This window comes from Notamacropus eugenii, chromosome 6 (genome assembly GCF_028372415.1).
Source record: "Notamacropus eugenii isolate mMacEug1 chromosome 6, mMacEug1.pri_v2, whole genome shotgun sequence".
Lineage (NCBI taxonomy): Eukaryota > Metazoa > Chordata > Mammalia > Diprotodontia > Macropodidae > Notamacropus > Notamacropus eugenii.
Genome location: NC_092877.1, coordinates 44,274,386 through 44,298,673, shown reverse-complemented (window position 1 = coordinate 44,298,673; position 24,288 = coordinate 44,274,386). Strand labels below are relative to the sequence as shown.

Sequence of the window (24,288 nt, the reverse complement as noted above, 5' to 3'; positions counted from 1 at the left end):
AGCAGTTTTTTTTCTTATGGTGATGAACTAGAAACTAAACGGGTGCTCATGAAGCAGGAACATCTGAGCAAATTATGTTATATGAATATAAAGGATTGTCATCATGACACAAGAAATGATGAAAGGGATGGTTTCAGAGAATCCAGGGAATAATTCAGTGATCTGATTCAGAATGAATGAAGAAGAACCAGGAAAACATTTGCATAATGACAACAACTTTGAAAAGACTTAAGAACTCTGATGATGCGATGACCAACCATGATTCCAGAGAACCAATGATTCTACCTGCCTCCATTGATAGAGGAGAGATAGGATTAAGATGCAGAATGAGACATACATTTGTTGACATGGCCTATGTAGGAATTTATTTTGCTTGACCGTGAACTTTTTTTTTAATGAAGAGTTTTTTTTTTAATTCTTTTTTTTCCAATTGGAGAAAGCGAGTGGGAGGAAGAAAAAAACTGCATGTTAATTGAAAAAAAATAGTAAAACAAAAACCCTCTTCCCTTTATTACTTTTCTGCTGTTATCACTGTGAAAGTACAATGGGTCAAAGAAAGGCTTAGGGTCATCTGAGATTTTTATCTGTTTCATGGATCCCTATGGACAAAGAGCTGATCATATTTTATCCAACTACAAGGAGAAAAGATTCTCTACTGGTCCATGGGCACTGGACACAGTATGTGGCATGGGCCACACTTGAAGTTTTTAAGTTTGAAAGAACCCAACAAATCTTGTTATCTGCCAGTACAGCTTTCAAGAACATAGAGTTGTTTCCATATCACATTAAGGCATTGGAATAGGAATTTTGTAGAATGTACTAACATGAAGGAATTTAAAATATCAGCCTCTGCCATTACCATTGCCAGTGACTCATGTCTTAATTTTCACTCCTAATGGAATTACTTATGAGAGGCACCCTTCTTCCCCCCTACTCCCACCCCAAGGATAGAGCTTAGAAATAGACCCAAGAGAAAAATAGAAATGTAGCATTGTTTACCAAATTAAAAAATAATAAAGTATAGTATCATCATGTTTAAATATCATTAAATCTGAAACTATTCCAAAGTGATGCATTTTCTCCTATATGCCTTTGGCAAGGAATATTTGTATGACAGAAAACAAAAATTACCAAGCATGCAACTCAATAAAACCTGCTAGCTCCTGCTGTGATGCTCTTTTTTCATAGGAGAAATACAAGGGTACACCTGCCTGCGTGAGAACACATTCGGGGACACTTTTTTGTTCTCTTTCCTGTTCTTTCCCTCCATAGGGAAGAATCCTGAGTAGCTGCCATGTGCTTTTCTGAGGTCCTGCTCTGAGTGTTCCATCCAGGGCCCTTTTGCCACCATTTTCCTTTTAGGCTTTCAGTCTACAGGGAGACCTTGGTCCTTTCAGAGAACAGGGATTATATTGGCTCCCAACTTGAAGGGCTTTCTCAACCCGCTGTGTTAGAAAGTACTTTTTAATGTAATTCCTGAAGACGTGAATTGGCAACACATGTCAATATTTTTCATAAATCTCAGTCAAACACTTTATTCAGATATCATAAAAATGAATGCTCTGTAACAGTCACTGAGTATGAAAGCCTTCTGTTCTTTAGAGAAATACTCATAGAAACCAGACTTTATGTTTAGACATATATTTTTCTCTCATACAACACAACTGTTATTTCTAAATGCTGCTGTGTTGTGGTTTTCCAACAAAAAATGAATAAATCGCAGTGGTGCATCCCCATCTGACTATTATTATTAGAAAAAAAGGATATCCCATATAGTAATGGCCTATATATTGTTCAACAAAACATCATCACTACATTATTACTAAATATCCCTATTTGCTGTTACCCTCAGAGAGGAAGAGCAGTTGATCTATGGGCTCAGGAAGGTAGAAGCTACTCGCAGGAGCTCTAATGGGGGCACCAGAGTCAGCCCCTGGCTGAGGATGCCTATAGGGGACAGATAAAAACAGAGAGATAAGATCTGACTCAGATCTATGGTTGATCTTTTATTCTAGAGTTGCAGGATCATGTGAGTTCAAAGGAGAAAGAGTTGGGTGAGAACTTGGGTGGCAGAGTAGTGTAGCTCTAGGGTCTTGGTTTTCATAGGTAGCTTTCCTTATGTGTCTACATTTCTTTTCCTCCATGCTGCATTTCTCTCCAGGAAAACTTTGTGTGCCAGGCTGTGTTGCAAGCTGCTCCATGTCACAGGCACAAGGAACTCTTAAGGTCTTGTGGCATTGACTCTACATTGTAAGATCAGAAAAAGCTGTATCTTTTGTGATGCCTTTTAAACCTTTAACTCTCAGACATTCCCACTTAAGGGTCATGAGTCTTTGATACCATGACTTACAACACTCCATTGTAACGTCATTTAGTCTATCATTTGAGAAATAATATATCAGATAGTCAACAATGAATCGAGCTAATTCAGCTAATTCATGTGTTGTGAATCAATGACCTCAGCTCAGAGGTGGGAGGAAGAAGAGGAAAGTCCAAGAAATGGTGTGCACTTAAAATTTTTTTTTATTAACATTATGTTGCCATTCATCTGGGGGCCAGAGGAAATTCAAAAGAAGAGGTGATTGGGGAGGATCCTCAGAGGCAACAGATTTTGCACGAGTTATCCCTCGTGGCATTCCAGTCAGACTGGCCAGTTTGTGTTCCTCCAACCTGGCAGTCTAGTTCCCAGTTTGGTGCCTTTGCACAGACTGTTACTTGATCCTAGAATATACTCTCTCTTTGCCTCTGCATCTCAGAATGACTTCTTTCAAAGTCAATATCATTGGCTCTCTCCTATGGAAAGCCTTTCATGATTCATGTGGTAGATAGCTTTCCTTCTTCAAATAATCATACGTATCCTTCTCTATTTATATGCCATATTATTCTAGCGGAATGTAAGTTTCCTGAAACAAGGGCATTTTAAAATTTTGTCATATTCCCAGCATCTAGTACAATACCCAGCACATATTAGGTGCTTAATAACTGTTCTTTACATTGGATTTTTGGATTAACACTGATTCCCCTAAGAATTAGTCTAATTATTGTGTTGATTAGCATTCAATTCAAAACATTGTTCTAACTACTTGTAAAATTGTTTTGCCTAATATCACATTTTCATAGAACCAGTTAATGATGTTAGTCTGCATATGTCTATGAAATTTAAAACACAAAGAATGTTTTCCAAGGAAATTTTGAATTTTGGCTACCATTCCCTCCATAAGTAGAAAACACCAAAACAATGTATTGTAAAAATACATCACTACCTACTCCATATTGCATTTTAAACAGTTATATCAAATACTCCAAATGGTTTTTTTCTAAGAGATTTTCTTTATGCTGCTGAGACTCAAAAATTTTCATCAAATTAAAAAATTATTTGCAATCAGTTAGTACTACAGCAATGTATGATAATATTGGAAGGTATCAGAAAATTCCTGAACACGCTGGTTTCCCCAGAAAAAAAAAACATCCATTCCTCAAAAGCAAATGCATTCCCTTCATGACACATGCCCCCAAACCAAGTACATTCATCCATAAGCAACTATTCTTCTCTCTTTGTCCCCTCAAACAGGGGGGCTATAGTTATTGATCTTTTACAAAATTGGTGATGGAATGTATATTGAATGAGAAATTATAGTGTTGAATGAGATCCTTCTCACCATCTGATCAACTTTCATCTAAGCTTTAAGGCATTTTTTGTGCCACAGAAGCCCTGATACCATTTAAATCCCTTTTCTCTCCCTACCATTCCACAAGTTAAGTGGGGGAAGTCATTAGATGAGCATAGTAGTACCTTCTGTGTAGAAAATCTTCAGAAGGGGAAGAAGAAGAATTCTTGAAGAATTCAAGAAGAATTCTTCAAGACATAGGTTCATGATAAAATTCCAGAATATATTATTAAAAAGATACTTTGTGACCACTTAGAAAAGTGGTGATCTCTAAGAACCAACATGGGTTCATGAATTATCTACACTGTTAGGTCAACAGAATGTTGTAGTTACAGCATACTTATATTTCATTGAGGAATGTGCTGGGCTTCTCATGATATCCTTTTGAACAATTTGGAGAAATGTGGACTAGATGACAGTACAGTTTGATGTGTTTTGGAATTTGAATGATTGGACCCCCAAAATAGAATGGTATCAACCTAGAGGGATATTTCTAGTATAGTGCCCCAGAGCACCTGTCTTTGACTCTATTTTTTCAGCAGTTTTATTAATCATAAGATGGGATGCTCATCAAATCTGCAAATGACCTAAAGTTGGGAGGGATAATTAATGTGTTGAATGACAGACTTGGAATAAAGCTTGAGAGGCTAGAATGATGGGCCTCATGCAATAAGACAAAACTTGATAGGGACAATTGTAAAGTTGAAATAGGTTAAAAATAATCGCATGTCATACACAAGATGAAGAAGGTATGAATAAATAGCAGTTCATATGAAAAAGATCTGAAGAGTTTAGTTCTGCAATCTCAATATCAGAAGTAGATCTGATGATTCCAATTCCAATACCTTTCCCATTATATTACATTGGCACTCCTTGGAAATCTACTCTTGGTTTCTCTCATGCCAATATAGAACTAAGATTAGAACTCTGCTCTCCTTTGTTTCCTAGTCCAGTGCTCTAAGACGAATGAGTGAAAATTATGGGAGAGAGATTTTTGTTTGTTAAAAGAAGAAAAAAATAACACCAGAAAAATGAACAGTTGTCTGTCAGTGGGATGAACTATCCTAGGAAGTCGTGAGCTTCACATTACAGTATATATTAAAGCAGGATCAGGTATAAGAGGGAATTCATGCTTTATTATATGGTGGACTAATTGACCACTGAGCTCCCCTCCAAGCTTAAGAGTCTATGATTCTGTTATCTCCCCCACCACACCATCCTGCTGTGAAACTTGTATCCCTTTTATACCATATTCATTTCAAACTAATTCAACAACCAGTATTTTAAAATCATCTACTATGTATAAAGCATAGAGCAAAAGCTTGGGCATGCAAAGAAAAAGTGAAGTAGCATCTGTCATTTTTTTTATTGGGGAGATAAATATAACAGAAGTCCTAAAAATATTAATTTTAAGCCAAAGGTATTCATGTGGAACTGAAGTTTACAAAGCACAGAGTTGGGATGACCTATTGTCTAATGTTACACAATTCAATTTGTAAGATGTGAGCACAGATTCAACTTCCTTCAAATTTAATGAGGGGTGGGAAAAACAACAAGGTTAATAAACCCTGGCTTTAAGTCAAATAAAATAATTCTTCAGAAACTACCTGGAGTTGAGGGTGGGGGAGGTGGTGTGGCTAGAGAAGTGAACTGTTGACATACAGTGGGTTTATTTTATCTGCCAGTTTTGCTTAAGACTTTTTCTTTGTTACAAGGCAGGGTTTAATGGAGAGGTGACTGTAGCATAGAAAATGAAAGGCACCCATAAACTTCTATCAAATGAGATAATACATATATAAAATGCTTTTCCTTCCTTCCTCCTTTCCTTCTTCACTTCCGTTTTTCCTTTCTCCCTCTCGTTCTCTCTCCCCTAAACTTAATCTGAGGGGAGATATTCTGGGAACTTGGATCTTTGCCCTGAAATGTACCACTTTTGACTACAACATTTATTCTACTGCAGAAACTGAGGAGAGAAGTGGGGCTTACCTCAACTAGTGGGTGCCAGTGAGCGATGGGTTTCCGAGGGTACGACAGCATCTCACTCCAGTGATCTCGTCCGAGGCGCTCTGCTTCGTTGCCTACTTGGCACACCCCAATGATCTCATTATGACCTACACTGTGAAAATGTCCCACAATGTTTTTTTTCTTAAAATGCTGACATTCAGTGACAACCATTATTTACATGCAGTGAGACAGAACATTGATTGCTGTCTGCTTGTCAGTGCCACACACTGCTGTGCTCAAAACTAGTTCCCAAGCTATTAGGAATAAGGATGTCTTAAGCTGGAATTAGAGGAGGAAGAGTGAGGTGTATATGTGGAGAGGATTAGGGGTAGACCCCCAATTTCTTTGGTTTCTGTAGGATTATTCCTACGTTTCTCATAAATAGGTTCCCTGTTTTTCTTTCACAATGCTTCATAAATATTAATCAATTACACTGCACAGCCCTCATTATACTTGTCTACCATATTAATCCCAGGTAGTCTCTGAATTCCTGAAAGAGGCAGAAAGGGTTAATGAGGTCAGGGTCTGTGTCAGGTGGGAACATAGAGGTCCCACAGAAGGTGTGATAGAAAAGGCCTCCCAGGCTTTGATAATGAAGGGAAGAAACTGAGTTTCTTATTCCCACTTCTACCTTCTCTTTATAAAGGATATTCTATCCTTCCAGCCAGTGCTTAATTAACTCCCCTTCATTTACAACTGGACAGAATATCTTTCCTTCAGGACCCATGTTTCTGAAGCTTTCTCTATATTTTACCATTTTACTTCCTTGACAGGTTTTTGAAGTTAATCTAACCAAGCCCATATATTCTGCCCCTTTGTAAGCTAAAGCAAGTTGTGTATACATTGCTTAATGCTTCCTTTGCTTATTTTTTAAAAAGTTGTGACTTTTAAATGAAAAAAGCTAATAACAGTTTTGGCTATAAATACATCTTTTCTGTATTAATCTTAAAAGACAGCACTTTACATATATGTTAATATGCATAAATATCGAGTCTAGCTTGGTCATTGGACTTTTTGAGTGATTTACATTACACGTAAGTGGTTGGCAATAATTTGCATTAAAAATTTCAAGAGATAGGGAAATAGGGAACACAAATTCCAAGCTACATATTTAAAATAGTTTTTTATTTTTTATCAAAAGTGCCTGAAGTTTAAAATTGAAAATGAGTCCGATCTTTTGAGGGCAATGTGGACTGGGCTGCGAGAGAAAGAGAAAGGTAAGTAGGACATTAAGTCCTAGAGTTGAGGGTCTCTTGGAGGTGGTCACTACTGACATCCTGAAGTAGATAGAATTGGTAGAGTGCAAGAAAGTGAAACAGAGGAAAATAAAATTGAGTGATCAGCGACTGAGGAACGAGAAAAAGGGGAAGAGAGTGGCCTCAACGTAATTTCTAGGATTTTGGAATTTTCCATTAAATCTCCCCCTTCTTTGATCTATTATAAAATATACATTCATACTCATTCTTGGTCTGCCAGACCCATTTTTACCTGCCTGTCATGCTAGAGCCCACTGATCAAAAACACCCCACAGAAGATTTTTCACCAACTACAAGTTACAGGCATCTCACCGGTCATAGTCCATGACAGCTATTGACAAGTGGATTTGGTCAATGTTTTCTGGGGGCACATCAAAGACTATGGCTTCATTGTAAACAGGGTTGAGTGTGTTCCTCTTGGTGGAAGTTTTTCTTTTCTTCAGGCGTTTGCCTTCACACATCAGTGAGACTTTCACATAAGGATCTGTGTGAAGACACAAGGAGCATAACTAGATGAGAATGAATATTAATCAAAGCACAAAAAGTATCTGTCATGTTGTGTGTGTATTGTGTTACACCCATTTGGGTGTGTTTATCTGTGTGTAGAACTTGTACTTTTAGAGCCAAATTCAAACCTTATGCTACTGAAATGCTTAGGAGGCTCTTAGAGCTAAAAGGTTTTCCTTCTAGAGTGGATATAATACACAATTAAGAGATTCATTTGGGCAAGATTTTGGATTTGGCTTCCTCAAGGAATGATGTCACTTTAAATGGTATGAAGACTTTTTTTGAACTTATTGGGGCTGTTTGTTTCCAGAAGGGGGCTGTCCCTGTATATAAATTAGTGTCACAGGGCCCTGTGCCGTCTGCCCACAGGACTCAGCACAGCCTTCTTGCTGGATCTAATTAAGTTTAGTGGGAAGGAACTTAGACTATATAATTTGAGGCTAGAAGAGATATTATGGTAAATCTAGTACAGGGACTCAACTAATCTTTGTGTCTTAGACCTTTTTGCCAGTCTGGTGAAGTCTATGAGACCCTTTTAAATGCATAAAATGAAATACATAGGATTACAAAGGAAGTCAATTATATTGAAGTATAGTTATCAAAATGTAAAAAGAAAACCAATCCACAAGCTCATGGATCCTACATTAAGAATTCCCGCCTTAGTCCAAAGTCTTCCTTTTATAGAGAGGGAAATTGAGGCACTGAGAGGCGAAGTCTCTTGCTTGATCTTCTACATGAAGTCATCCCTAACTGGTAGTACCCTCCTTCCAACTACCATGCATTTATTCTGGATATGCTTGAACTGTGCATATTGCTTCTCTTGATAGAGTATAAACTCCATGAGAATGGGAAGAACACTAATCTTTGAGTTCCCAGCACAGTGCTCACTACAGTAAGTCCTTAGACATGCTCATTGATTGATGCCCAATGATACATAGCTCATTAGCTGTCAATGGCAGATCTGGGTCTAAAAGTAAAATCTCTTCCCTGATCACTGTGGAAAAGGGAGATGCCTTTCCAGAAGAAACAAAATATGGGTAGGGTTTTCCCCCAGGACTTATCTTTTCATTAATCACTAGCAATGGAGAGTTTGGACTGGGAAGGAAGGAGGCCTATTCCTCTGAGAGAGAAGCTGCCCTTTACATTGCTGAACTGCTGCTTCTGTTCTAGTCTGTGATGTCCCTGGCTCTCTCTTTAATGAGCCGTCGCTATTCTTTCTGTATCTTTGATATTAGGTCTTTTCCCTCCTAACCCCCTTCCCTAGGGTTCCCAACTTCCCACCAGGAAAGCTATGATAGCCTTCAGAAGGCAATAAATAGGGCCTTACAATCTCACAAAAAACCATGTTATTGCCTTTTCATGCTTACCTCTCCTCACCATCTTCTAGCTTATGACTCTAGCTCTAAACTGTGGAAGATCTCTTCCTATTGTACTTTTTGGGGATTCAATTTTATGGTAGCTAGCCAGTGTAGACCATGCAAATATGGAACCACGATCAAAGTAGTTCCCATAGGTTTTGGGAGCTGGGGAGAGAAATGAGATCACAGAGTACATGGAATAATGTTTTGGAATCAGGGATGTACAAGGTTTTCTTGCTCCCTCAGAATTTTAACTCGAGGCCTTGGTTCGTATGTATTTTGTTTTTATATCACTCACATTTTCTAATGTATCGCCATCTACCTTCCAGAGAGCCATCTCTTATAAGAAAGAAATAAAACAAAGAGCTGAAAAGTTCAGCAAAACTAATCAACATATTGAAAATATCTGATATTCTATGCAGTGTTCTTCACTCATCATCCTCTACCTCTGGTTCTGGGGAGAAATCCCAGCCTTGCCTAATTCTCAAGAACTGGTCTTGCATTTACCAATCAGTGACATGTATCTGAAGAACAAACTGGACTCCTACATGGAATCAATCGGAACAAATGAGCACAAATAGTGGCTATCTTCCCAATCACTTGAGGGTGGACCAATGAAAAAGGACCTCAAGGGGCAGAGGTAGAGAGGTCAGGTTATTGAATTTCCTACCTGATGCTCCAGTTATATCCATTGCTTTTAAGTTCCTGGCCTTGATTATGGTGATGGTCAGCCTTCCAGCAGTTGGAAGATAGCAAAGAGAAAACATCAAATCTCCAAGATCTACATTTTCCTGTTGAGAAAACCACAAAATTCAAGCTTTAGGGAATGATAGCTCCCATTCATCTAGTGATTAATAATGTAGACAAAATTCTGCCTGAGAATCCCTACCTTTCTGGTTCCACTTTGGCATTTTCAGTTACTCTGAGTTTGGCTTCTTTTTTTAGTGATCTTAACATTTCCCTTTTTGTAACCATTGTGAATATTTTTCATTTTGTGAAAACAGTGCTCTTTTTATTATACAACATCCTCCTGAAACTTCAATGATTAGAAAATATAGTCACATGGTAAATAGCTTCACTGTCATGATATCTGCTGCTTCTGTAGCCCCTGAGTCTTTCCTCTTTGAAAGAGAGGGCTTATTGCAAGCTGTGAAAGATCTATCCCTCACTTCACTCAGAGAAGGAAGTCCATCAGCCCAGAACTCCTCTGTATATATCAAGTGTGCATTTTTTTTTTTGCTGGAATAGGGCCTCTTTCTCCTGTTCCAGTCTAGTCAAACCCACAATTGCAAAAGGACCACTGAGAGGATATGATTGTGAGTTGTACCCTTGTACTAATTCAAAATCAAAACCAAGTATTCCTCTCTAACTTAAAAAGGAAAGACATTTCTTGAGAAGCCTGCCTACAGTGTTATTTATTGGGAAAACAAATCTTCCTTAAATTTTCCAGGAATTCAAGGTCAGAGGAAAAATAATTTTTCCATTCCACAAACAGTATGACCAGAAAGAAAAAGGAAAATATAATTTAATTAGGAAGCAAAGTAATTTTCATTTACTAGAGATAGCTGGGTATACCTCATTGACCTATTAATGAATGCAAGCTCAAAATGACAAGGCTTCTGAGAGTTATGTTTTTCTTAATTACCCACTGACCTTCTTTTCCTTAACTAATTTTTAAGGAACTTACTGATAGATTCTTTCTGTGTTAGTTTATTTTACACAAAGCTCAAGCGAGGGGGAAGGGTGGTTATTGTTTTGGCCTATTATTTGGTGGTCTAGGTTCTTATGAGTTTAGGATCTGTACTACGGATGATCTCCTTATCTTCCCCCACCTTCTTCTCCATTCTTGCTCTAGATAGGTGACTTTTCCACACATGACTCTCTCAATCCCTAATGGCGGCCCTTCAGGTTTGAAATCAAGTTCCTGTCTGTATTTCAGCACCCGCGATTTGCAAATGAGCCCATCTCTCTAACTTCAATATGGAAAAGGCAAAGAGTTCTTCAAGAGAAGCTCAAAGGTCAAGAAGCTTTGGAAGAAAAACTGTAACTTGAATGGCAGCTTCATGCAGGGTAAAGAATCCTAGACTAGAGGTCAGGAGGCCTGGACTCCAATACTAGCTGTGAGACTCTTGTTATATGACTCAATCAAGAGTCATTTATTATAGATCTGTTAAATGCCAGACACTTTGGTAGGTGTGGGAAATATAAATGAAAAGGTAAGACATTTTCCCCTTGAATGAACTCATATTGTTGGAATGGAGGTGATGTTATAGGATAAGTGAAAATGATGTTCACAGATAAGTAAATGCAAAGTACAGTGATTGGAAGGGCATTAATTACTTGGGAATTAGTTACTGAAGGAACCTTTGAGACCATCCAGTTCAAATCCCTCATTTTAAAGAGGAAGACATGTCTCTGGGCTTCAGTTTCCTCTTCCAAACAATAAGGGGTTGAACTAGATTTTGTAAGGTCTTCTCTAATGCTAAGACTTCATGTTGTAAGGTCCCTTTCAACTCTGACATTTCTTGATTCCATGTCTTTCAGTTACCTGACCTTGTGAAGAGTATAATAGCCAAACTAATTAAATCCACTAGACATCCTTGTGAGACACTCATACTTTGAGAATATGGCTCAATGAGCTTGGGAAGCAGAACCAGCAGGACCACTCTCAGCTAGACAGAGGTTTGCTAATACAGTTCCTTTGAAGTCATCTCCCACAAACCTATGGGTCTACAAGCTCCTCTGCCATTGCCCACTGGCCTACAGCATACTATTCTTATAGACTAATGAGATAGCTTCTTCTCACTGTGGGAGATGTTCTGTGTCCGACACTAATCCACCTCTAGTGGAGCTGTCAATTGGTCCAACTGTTAAGGAAAACAATTTGGAATTACTCGAATCACTAAACCATTCAGTCTTAGACCTACTAATTTCTCTACCAGAATATGTGATAGAAAGAAAGGACACATATATACACAAATATTCATTGCACCTCTCTTCGTAGTAGGAAAAATACTGGAAAGAAAGTGGGTACTCATCAATTGGGGAATGCTGAAGGAATTTGTGATACACAAATGGAACAGAATATTATCATGCTGTTTGAACAAAATGAGGAATTTAGTGAAACATGGTAAGACATATTAAGGAGTGCAGAGAATGCTGAGAAGAAAGCAAAAGAAAGAAAAATATATATACATACAGCATTTGTATGCTGTGATGGCGGGTCTTACCAGAGGTGTCCTGATAAATATTTAATAATTGACTCTGAATAAAAAGTAGACATGACATAGTTTTAAGTTTAATTTCCATTATGAACATTTTCTCTAACACTTTCTAAAGTCGACAATCAATGCATCAATAAGTCAAGCCCTAATTTGTATCTTACTGATTTCTGAGGGTAACTGCTCACGCTGAAATTTAACAATTGGCTCCCTGAAGCCAGTTCAAGCTGGCTCTAGCATAGCCTTACTTCTCCCTTCACCCTTTCCCCATGCCTCAAAACACATGCTTCAGAGCAGGCATAGATATCCTCTGACTGGCTCCTGTTGGTTTGGATGTCTTTTAATTAGATCCTGTGCTGAAACTCCAGGGATATATTAAAGGAGCATTCTCCATCCCTTGGGCTTTTTGTCAGCTTTGAAGTGTAACTGAGCAAAACAAGAAGTAGGTGCAAACTGAGCAAGGGTTAATTGTGAGATGCACTGTGCTACAGTGGAAAGAGCACTGGATTTGAAATAAAAGGTCCTGTGTTCAAATCCCAGGTCTTCCACCTACTATCTGTATGAGCAAGTCACTTAACCTCTCTGACATTTGAATTCCCCATCTGTAAAATGAGAGGGTTAGCCTGAATGACCTTCTAAGTTTCTCTTTCCGGCCCTATATCTATTATTTATGATGGATTAAGTTAGGGGTTGGAGGGTGGGACTAGGCTACATCTGGAGTTCTCTTTGTCTTTGGTCCATCAGCCTTCCCAATTTTTTTTTGGTTAACTTGATTTTTTTTATTCTTTTAAAAAAATATATAATTTATTTGTTTTAAGTCCATAACATTCACTTACACAAGAATTTGAATTCAAAATTGTCTCCCCATTTCCCCCACCTCCCACTCCAGGACAGCATGTACTCCATCCACCCCTTCCTTCAGTCTATTCTCCCTTCTATTACCCATGCTTCCTCCATCCCCCTTCTCCTCTATTTTCCTGTAGGGAAAAATAGATTTCTATACTCCATTGCCTGTACAGCTTAATTTCCAGTTGCATTCCAAAACAATTTGTAACATTCATTCTTAAAGCTTCGAGTTCCATATTCTCTCCCTCCCTCCCCACCTACCCTTATTGAGAAAACAAGCAATTCAATATAGGTCCCAGGTGTGTAACAATGCAAATCACTTCCATAATATTTATGTTGCAAAAGATTAACCACATTTCCTTCTTTCCTATCCTGCCCTTCTTTTATTCCATTCTCTCTGATCTGTCCTCTAACAATAGTGTTTGCTTTTGATTATCCCTTTCCCCAACTTGCTATCCCTTCTATTATCTGCCCTCTCCCATCCCCTTCTCCCTTGCTTTCCTGCAGGGTAAAATGGATTTCCATATCCAATGGAATGTGTATTATTCCCTCCTTAAGCCAAATCCCATGAGAGTAAGGCTCAATTATTTCCTTTCATCTCCCCCCTCTTCCTTTCCATTGTAGAAGCTCTTACTTCCCTCTTGTATGTGAGATGATTTGTTACATTCTATTTCTCCCTTTGTCTTACTCCTAGTAAATTCCATTCAACAGCAAATTTTATTTTTTTAGATGTTCTCCCTTCATATTCAGCTCACCCTGTGCCCTGTCTGTGTGTGTGTATATGTACACACATACATATATATACACACATATATACATGTCTACCCATATATAATATACATACATACACATACACACCTACATATATATATATATGTATGTATGTATGTATGTATATATTCCCTCTAACTACCCTAATACTGAAGAAGATCTCATGAGTTACAAATAACATCTTTCCATGTAGGAATTGTTTCTTTCTGGCTGCTTGTAATATTTTCTCCTTGACCTGGGAATTCTGGAATTTGGATACAATATTCCTAGGAATTTTCCTTTTGGGATCTCTTTCAGGAGGTGATTAGTGAATTCTTTCTATTTCTAGTTTACCCTCTGGTTCTAGAATATGAGGGTAGTTTTCCTCGATAACTTCTTGGAAGATGATGTCTAGCATCTTTTGTTGGTCATGGTTTTTAGGTAGACCAATAATATTTAAATGATCTCTCCTGGATCTTTTTTCCAGGTCAGTTGTTTTTCCAATCAGATATTTCACTGTCTTCTATGTTTTCATTCTTTTGGTTTCATTTTGTAATCTCTTGGTTTCTCATAAAGTCATTAGCTTCCATCTACTCTATTCTAATTTTTAAAGAACTATTTTTTTCAGTGAGCTTTTGAACCTCCTTTTCCATTTGGCCAATTTTGCTTTTTTAAGCAATTCCTTTCTCATTGGCTTTTTGGGCCTCTTTTGGGTTAGTGCATTTCTAAAGGTCTTATTTTCTTCAGCATTTTTTTGGAATTCCTCCAGCAAACTGTTGACCCACTTTTCATGATTTTCTTGCATTGCTCTCATTTCTCTTCCCAATTTTCCTTCCCCCTCTCTTACTTGATTTTAAAATCCTTTTTGAGCTCTTCCACGGCCTGAGACCACTGCATAGTTTTTTTGGAGGTTTTGGATGTAGAAGCCTTGACTTTCATGTTTTCCTCTGGTGGTATGCTTTGTTTTTCTTCATCCGAAAGGATGGAAGAAAATATCTTTTCACCAGGAAAGTAACCACCTATAGTCTCATTCCTCCCTTTTTTGGAGCATTTTTCCAGTCAGTTACTTGACTTTTGAGTCCTTTGTCAAGTGGAGGTTATACTGTAGGGACCTATAAATTCTCAGTTACTCCAGGGTGGTACAATCAAGGGAGAGGAGTTTCCTCCTCTCCTGGCCTGTGCTCTGCTCTGTGAGCAACCACAAGCACTCTTTTCAGTCCAGGATCTATGAGTAGGATTCCCTCTCCAGAGCCTCCACCAGCTCCACCACACCAATACTCCTCCTTACCCCAAGACCATCACTTAGGACTGAGACCTAGATTGGCCCCTTGATTCCCCTAGGGTCTTTAGCCAAGAACTCTAAAAGTGGATGCTGCTGCTGTAGTGACTGCTTGCCACTCTGGGACCAGGTCTGGGGTCAGACTGCACACCCCTCTTCCCCAGGTAAAGGGCTTTCTTACTGACCATGAAGCTGTCTTTGGCTTTTGTGGGTCGAGAAGTCTGGGAACTGCAGCTGCTACCTGTGATTCCATGCCCTGATGCCTGCTCCAGTCCTGTCCTTGTCATGTGGCCCTGGCTGTGCTGTGCTCCGATAGACCTTTCCTGTTGGCCATCCAGGCTGTCTTGGGCTGGAAATCTCTTTCACTCTGTCGTTTTGTGACTTCTGATGTTCTAGAATTTGTTTAGAGTCATTTTTATAGGTATTGGAGAGCTAGAGCAGGTCCATCTTTCTACTTTGCCATCTTGGCTCCACTACCTGAGCCTTCTCAAGGCACCCACCTCCCTTATACAACTACAGCAGGATCTGCTCTACAATTATCTCCCAGTTCCACATCCTCCCTCTATTCAGATTCTCTTCAGGACATATTAGCTGAGTATTTGGGGGATAGAAAGAAATAATGATGATAAAATGCTTTGTGGAGTTAAGTGGCTATAGAAATCTCATCTTTTTTTATCATTACCAACCTATTTTCCTTTATCCACTTCTCCTCTGACATGTCCCCTTCCCATGCTGGTTAGTCTTTTCCAGCTTTGCTGTAGTTTATCTATGCCCTTTTAAAAGTGTCGTTCCCTAAATTGAACACAATTACAGCTGCTGTGGAGTCCTTGGCTCTTTAGGCAGCCATGGTGCAGTATTGACTATAGTCTATTCATACTCCAAAGGCTTTTTATCATGAACCACTGTCTACTTAGACTTTCCCCATCCTATGCTTGTGGAAGGGATTTTTTTTGCATGGCTTCATATTTATTCTTATGAAGTCCTATCTTACTATATTTAGCCCATAATTTCTACATATTAAGATTTTGGATTTCAGTCCTGACATTGAATATATTAGTAGTCTTATCAAGCTAAATACAATCCACACACTTCATAAGCATGCCATGCATGCCTTCATATAAAGCACTGATAAAAAATATTAAACACAACAGTGTTAATGACAGACTCCAAAAATCCTACCACCAGGGACCTCCTTTCATGTTGATATTGACCCATTCATCACTGCACCTTCCTAAGATGGGGTTGTTCAAGCAGTAACAAATAGCCTATGCTTTTCCATCTTATTAAAAAAAGCCTTCATGAATCATCCAGTCCGTCAACAAGCATTTAATTAAGCCTTTACTATATGTCAGGAACTGTGCTGAGTGCATTTTGTCAAATACTCTGCTAAAATATGGATACGGTATATTCATGGCACCCTCCTGTTCAATCAGTCTTGCAATTGATATATTCAATTACCAGGCAGTTCAGGAAGATTTCTTTGACCAGCTGGCTGAGATAGTGAGCCTTCCTTAGACTGTACCTCCAAAGGGCATATGATTCAGATATAGCAAAATGAATAGTCAAAAATGGCCTTCCAGATGTGTTATGGCATTAGACATGCTCAATGCTCCTGTGGCCCGCGGGATTCATAGACTTAATTAGTCAGTCAATCAAGCAAGCACGTATGAAGCACTATGTGCCAGGCATTAGAGTACTAAGGAAACAATACCCTCCCCACAACCCCCCCCCCCCCCAAAAGGGTAAAGTTGGTTCCTGCCCTCAAAGAGCTTACATTCTTATGGGGGAAAGACAAAACAGAAACCAACAGGTATATGCGAGATACTCCAGAGTAGCTGGATTTAGAAGGGAAGACTCTAGAAGCTGGGGGGACCAGGAGAGGCCAGTTGCAGAAGATGGCATTTGAGCCAAGTCCCAAACAAAGACAGGGGTTCTAAGGAATGAAAATGAGGAGAGGAGAGAAAGAAAGAGAGAGACAGAGAGAGGGAGGGAAGGAGAGGATGAGAGGGGAGAGAAGAGGGGAGGGAGGAGAGAGAAGAGGGAAGAGGGAAGAGGGAGTGCATTCTAGGGATTGGGAATAGCTAGTGCAAAGATATAGAGATGAGAGATAGTGGTATGTTTGAGGAACATCAAGGAGGTCGTTATTGCTGGATCTTAGAGTGCATGGAGGAATATCAAGTATAAAAAGACTGTAAAGATAATGAAGAGTTTTAAATGCCAAGCAAAAGGCTTTATATTTGATCCTAAAGGTAATAGCAAGTTATGGCATTTTTAAAAGGAACTTTTGAGCCATGATCATTTGTTGGTGCTTTATCTCAACTTTTTCATCTACCTCTATTTTTACCAAGGATTTAAGGTAGTATATTGGGTACAGTGCTGGACCTGTAGTCAGGAAGGCATACGCTCAAATTCCTAACTAGCTATGTGACCCTGGACAAGTCACTTAACTTTTCTCAGCCTCAGTTTTCTCATCTGCATAGAGGGGATGATAATAATTACTTATTAAGGTTTTTGTGAGGATCCAATGAGATCACACACACACACACACACACACATTTTTCCTGATTCCCTGATTGTGTGAAAATGTGTTCAATGAGTTTAAACAATATTTAATTTCTGTCCTTATTTTGATATACTTGGATCCTTACCAATAGTTCATCATATAAATTAATGCATCAAACATGATCGAAGGTCTGTTTTCTTGCTAGACTGATTACCCTTCCCTATATCCTAACTCTGCGCATATTCCTCCCCTAAACTGACTTTGGCTAAGAAGAACCATGCTATGGAAAAAAAAAAAACTGCTCACAAGAAAGGCCATACTTGAGGTGAAGTGACACCATCTACATTGAGGGAGCCTGGTTCCTCCTCCTCGTCTATATCAACTATGTGAACCTTGAGCACTTTTAGGTGACCTAGCCACTCAACTAGCATTACATCTAACTGGGTGCTATTTTCAGCAGTTTTAACATTACCATGTACAATCTAGGACACTGCAACCATGAGGGAAAATGTACCATTGTGAAGATGGCCATTTGGAAATCTGGCAGAGCAGACATAGCAGGAGACTTGCTGACAAACCTCAAACTTAGCTACTATCCAACCTTGCTCTGCTGGGTCTGATCTGCTGTTAGCTGGTAAAGAATATTCACAACCAGCAGAGCCAAGATGGTGGACTAGAAAGACACACTTACGCAGGGTCCTCCCCACAGCCCATAAAATACCTGTAGAGAGGGACTCTCAACAAATTTTGGAGCAGCAGAAGTGGAGAACAACAGAGTGGAGGAGATTTGCACTCCACGGTGACCTGAAAGGCCCATAGAAACATCGGTTGCGCTGGACATGGAGCCGAGTGCAGAGCCCAGCCCAGCCTTGGACGAGCATCAGCGCGACAAGACTCTGAGAGGAGGATACCTCGGGGGCGAAATCACCAGTCACAGTAGCTGGTCCTCAGATCCCTTGGCCCACAGGCCCCAAAGGTCAGTGATGGGGTTTAATCAGCAGGCCAAGAAGGGAGAAGGGCTTTCCCATAGCTCCAGCAGCAGGCAGCAGCCACAGAGCCTGCACAGCAGCCTGTATGGGAAGCTCCATTGTTAGAGTGTAAAAACCCCTGGGGGCATTGAAGAGCTGAGTCTTTCCTCCGCCCTATGTGGAGGCCCTGGGCGAGCTGGTCTTTGTCTCACACTGAATGGTGGCCCTGCCCATTCAGCTTATCTGAAAACCAGCCCCCAGTGCTGACTTAGTGGAACTGGAGGCTAAGTGGCTGTGGAGAGGCATCTGCTAAGATTCTGGGCACAAAAATCCCTCTCTGCATCCAGACCAGCACACGCTTGATTGTGCCACCTTGGAGGAACAGAGATCTCACAGATTCCCAGGGTATACCCTACTCATGACAAAGGACCCAAAAGTCAAGTAACTGGTTGGGAAAATGCCCAAAAAAGGGAAAAAAAGTAAGACCATAGAAGGCTACTTTCTTAGTGAACAGATATCTCCTCCCATCCTTTTTGATGAGGAAGAACAATGCTTACCATCAGAGAAAGACATAAAAGTCAAGGCTTCTGTATCCCAAACACCCAAAATAAATATTCAATGGGCTCAGGCCATGGAAGAGCTCAAAAAGAATTTTGAAAATCAAGTTAGAGAGGTGGAGGAAAACTGGGAAGAGAAATGAGAGAGATGAAAGAAAAGCATGAAAAGCAGGTCAACACCTTGCTAAAGGAGACCCCAAAAAATGCTGAAGAAAATAACACCTTGAAAAATAGGCTAACTCAATTGGCAAAAGAGGTTCAAAAAGCCAATGAGGAGAAGAATGCTCTCAAAAGCAGAATTAGCCAAATGGAAAAGGAGGTCCAAAGGCTCACTGAAGAAAATAGTTCTTTCAAAATTAGAATGGAATAGATGGAGGCTAATGACTTTATGAGAAACCAAGAAATTACAAAACAAAACCAAAAGAATGAAAAAATGGAAGATCATGTGAAATATCTGATTGGAAAAACAACTGACCTAGAAAATAGATCCAGAAGAGAGAATTTAAAAATTATGGGACTACCTGAAAGCCATGATGAGAAAAAGAGCCTAGACATCATCTTTCATGAAATTATCAAGGAAAACTGCCCTGAGATTCTAGAACCAGGGGGCAAAATAAATATTGAAAGAATCCACCGATCACCACTAGAAAGAGATCCAAAAAGAGAAACTCCTAGGAACATTGTGGCCAAATTCCAGAGTTCCCAGGTCAAGGAGAAAATATTTCAAGCAGTTAGAAAGAAACAATTCAAGTATTGTGGAAATACAATCAGGATAACACAAGATCTAGTAGCTTCTACATTAAGGGATTGAAGGGCGTGGAATATGATATTCCAGAAGTCAAAGGAACTAGGACTAAAACCAAGAATCACTTACCCAGCAAAACTGAGTATAATACTTCAGGGGAAAAAATTGTCTTTCAATGAAATAGAGGACTTTCAAGCATTCTTGATGAAAAGACCAGAGCTGAAAAGAAAATTTGACCTTCAAACACACGAATGAAGAGAAGCATGAAAAGGTAAACAGCAAAGAGAAGTCATAAGGGACTTACTAAAGTTGAACTGTTTACATTCCTACATGGAAAGACAATATTTGTAACTCTTGAAAATTTTCAGTATCTGGGTAGTGGGTGGGATTACACACACACACACAGAGCACAGAGTGAGATGAATAGGATAGGATCATATCTTAAAAAAATGAAATTAAGCAGTGAGAGAAATATATTGGGAGGAGAAAGGGAGAAATGGAATGGGGCAAATTATCTCTCATAAAAGAGGCAAGCAAAAGACTTTTCAGTGGAGGGAAAAAGAGGGGAGGTGAGAGAAAAACATGAAGCTTACTCTCATCACATTCGACTGAAGGAAGGAATAAAATGCACAATCATTTTGGTATGAAAACCTATCTTACAATACAGGAAAGTAGGGGAGAAGGGGACAGGAGGGGTGGGGGGGGATGATGGAGGGGAGGGCAGTGGGAGGAGGGAGCAATTTGAGGTCAACACTCTTGGGGAGGGACAGGATCCAAAGAGATAACAGAAGCAATGGGGGGGGGGGCAGGATAGGATGGAGGGAAATATAGTTAGTCTTACACAACATGACTATTATGAAAGTCATTTGCAAAACTACAGAGATATGGCCTGTATTGAATTGCTTGCTTCCCAAAAGGAATGGGTGGGGAGGGAGGGATGAAGAGAAGTTGGATGTCAAAGTTTTAGGAACAACTGTCGAGTATTGTTCTTACTACTAAGAAATAAGAAATACAGGTAATGGGGTATAGAAAGATATCTGGGCCTACAGGACAAAAGAGAAGATGGGGACAAGGGAAGGGAGTGATGTTAGAAGAGAGGGCAGATCGGTGATAGGGGTAATTAGAATGCTCAGCATTTTGGGGATGGGGGAGGGGAGAAATGGGGAGAAAATTTGGAACCCAAAATTTTGTGAAAATGAATGTTAAAAGCTAAATAAATAAATTAAAAAAAAAAACTACAGGAAAAAAATAAAGAATATTCACAACCAGGCTTGGCTAGACTCAGTGCAATTTGGCAACTCAAGGAAAGCCATTCTCCGATTGGCTCCTGTAGCCTGTACGTATACATTTATTTTTAAGATTAATAAGAAGAGTGATGAGCAATGCTCAGCTTGCCTCTGCCATGACAACTTGGCAGTGGCCTGTTTGCAGTCATGCTTGTATCCTGAGAATTTGGGTGGCCATTCACAATACAAGATATCTGCTGGTACATCCAAGTCTATAAGATATGTTTTGAGGCCAAAGAAAATGTGGGGAAACTGGAAAGTTTATTATAACCTCTGCTGACCTCTTCCTTCCTTGGAGAGGGCACCACTGGGTTAATCACAGACCTACCCCACTGAGGGGGAGAAGTGAGCACCCTGAAAATGAGTCATTTCTTCCTCTGTGTTGGACCTTCAATTACCATCAAAATTGCTCTCTTGCTCATTAAAGAAGATATCTGGTCCTTTAGATACTTACTAGTTCTATCACCTCTGATTGAAATCCCCATTTTATCTCATTTTTGGACCAAGACTTTTATATCACTCTGTTCAAAAGTTGTTCACACTTACATTGCATTTATGAAGGCTCACAAATTGCTGTCCTCAGAGTACAGCTGATAGGCGCATAGTTTGAATATTTTTTATTTTGCAAAGATGTAGAAAGTTTAAGTGACTTTTCTAAGGTTATAGAGAGCTATTGCTGTCAGAGATAAGATTTGAACTTAAGTCTTCTGACTCCAAAATCAGTGTAAGTTTCACTATAATTTGCTGTCTCTCAAAGAATCACTTTTCTGGGGCATAGGACCACCATCCTCCCTTCAGTCTAATAAATAAAGTACCAAAATTGAAACTGCAAAATATTGCAAGCAATATGCCTCATGTCCTGAAGATGATTAGAGATTAAATGGTATAGTAGAAAGAATGATCAATTGGAAATCAGAAAAAAAAACTAGGTTCAAATCTCAGCTCTACTCCTTATTACCTATATGACTTTGAGCAAATCATTTTCCTTTTCTGGGCTCAGTTTCCTCATCTGTAAAATTAAGGGGTTGGACTAGATATTCTCTAAGGTCACTTTCTGCTAAATCTATAAACCTATGAATAGGTGACCCTCTTCCCCATAGCAGGATACTATTACAACAATGAAATTCACTTATCTCATCAAAACATGCCTTTTCATACACACTGGTGTCATTCTCATATCTTGTGCCATTGTAGTTCCTGCTATTAATGATTAGCCAGATTGGCTTCGTAATGCATTCTATAGCCAACTAGAGCTGCATATAAAGGGGAAATCAACTTTGGGAAGTCTTTAGAAGACAAACTTTCAGAGAAGGTAGTCTCTACTCGTGGTACCTAGTTTCCAATCTCCTGCTGCCTTTTGGTTCCTTGCAATGTGCCATCCAACCACATTACTTGATGCAATTTACTTTTTTCAAAATTACCTAAGATATCTCAAATGCTAAATTGCATGAGTGCTTAAAAAATTCTTATAGAGATTAAGTTAATTTGGGAGTAAGAGATTATCTCTGCTTGACTGTTTGAAAACTACTTACCAGTGGATGTGAGGGAGGGCAGTGCAGGTCACCAGCCTCACTTCTCCTCCAGAGCCATCTGAATCCAGGTCGTTGCAGGCACTCACTTAGGGTGAGGCAATGCCCATTCATTGAATAGTCCTGTTTAAGAAGTAGCCAGGGCATGGCCCCTTTAATAAGGTCCAGAAAACAAAGACATCAGGCAAACCCTTAAACCTGCTGCACTCTGGACCTTCCTAGCTTGAGAGTGATTATCAGTAGTAACTGTTGCTGTTCCCCACCCAGCCTGATGCCTCACTTCGGGTGAGTGCCTGCAAAGGCTTTGGCCTAAAGGGTCCAAGGTCTCCCAGTGCATGCTGGGTCATCTCCAGTCATCCTGATGAATGAATCCAGGTCACTGGATCCAGATGGCTCAGGAGAAGAAGTGAGGCTGGTGACCTGCACAGCCCTCCCTCACTCAAAACAAAGTCAAGTGCAAGTCATGTCATCATTTCTCTGATGGCATGGTCTTCTTCAGCAACAAAGGACAAACACAACACCAGTGGATGTGGTATTGACCTGGCCTAGCTTTTTGTATATTCAGTTGGAGATATATTGATATCTGTCCATAACTGTATTTATCCATTTCTCTCTTTATATCTGCATATATATATAATCTGTATTTGTATATCTGTTTCTCTCTCTATGACCCTATCCTTTTCTTTCCCCATTTCTTTCCATATCTAGTTCTATCCCTGTGTCTCTATTGCTATTTCTATAGCCCAATCCCTCTCTATCTCTATTTCATCTTTATATCCATCAGTTGTCTATATTTTTTATTGTACCATCCTTCTATTCCAGAAATGTTCTCCCCTCGGGGCCTGTTCATACCACCAGTCTCTGGTACACATTGACCCTTACTCCATTATACTTTACCAAGAGGCAGAGATCTTTTAAAATGTCATAATTGGGTTGTAAATTTTATTGTATAAAATATGTGCTAAATCTTGATAGTTTATTGTTCATACAACATGGTTGTTCCCTTTATTCATTTAAAAAACTGTTGACATATGGATTCAGACCCCACCCATTCAGAATCTGGATGTTTGTTGGACTACCTTGCACCTGCGCATAATGAAAAAACAAACAAATTAGTTAAAGGGTGAATGTTTAGCCTACTTTTCAAGCACCTTTTTAAAAACCATTTTTACAACATCCTGTTTCAGCAAATCACTGTGCTAATTGCTAATGATTTTAATCCATTCATTAGAATAAGCATGGGAGAATTTGTCTTTCACCTTCATTTAATTTTTGGGGGGCTCACTGCATTGTTAGACATAATTTAAAGTAACAAAGCTTAATTTCTTTAAAAATATTTTATGTTAAACTTTCAGACATCATCTCTACTACCCCAGTAGATTTCTCCAGCTTATTCTGAATTTGTGAGCTATGACTGTATTGGAGAAATCTCCGCTCAGGCTTCCTTTTGTGGCACAGGGCATGAGGTGAGGATGTGATTCTGGCAGGTAGATGGAATGTTTCTTTCCCATGATTCCCCAGGCTGAGCCTGGGAAGGTCTCACAGAACATCTTGTGTAGGGGTAGAAATATCTGTTCAGCCTCTTGGAGATTCTGGAGCCATCTCTGAAGAGCACAATGTCACTTCTGATTCGGTCACACTTGGAAACAGCTGGCTCAGCTGCCAGGCAGGGATGTAATGAAGTTTCAATTGGATCAGGGGTGTATCCTCACCTGTGTGCTGTCTTCATCTATTCACCTGACAGAATGTGGGTCCATCCCTAGGTTTTCTGAATCCAGTGTGACTGGGGAGCCATCCCTTATTAAATATGG

General features: G+C 39.5%; 1 protein-coding gene across 1 annotated transcript in view; it reads right to left on the bottom strand.

Annotated features, from left to right (window-relative positions):
- Nucleotides 1–24,288, bottom strand: part of SYT9 (synaptotagmin 9) — a 215,630-nt gene that overhangs the window by 56,794 nt on the left and 134,548 nt on the right. The window contains exons 4-6 of the mRNA XM_072619715.1: nt 9,464–9,584; nt 7,241–7,412; nt 5,655–5,784 (exon numbers count right to left, since the gene is read on the bottom strand). Of these exons, the coding sequence (XP_072475816.1) occupies nt 5,655–5,784; nt 7,241–7,412; nt 9,464–9,584 (423 nt within the window). The remainder of the gene's footprint in view (nt 1–5,654; nt 5,785–7,240; nt 7,413–9,463; nt 9,585–24,288) is intronic.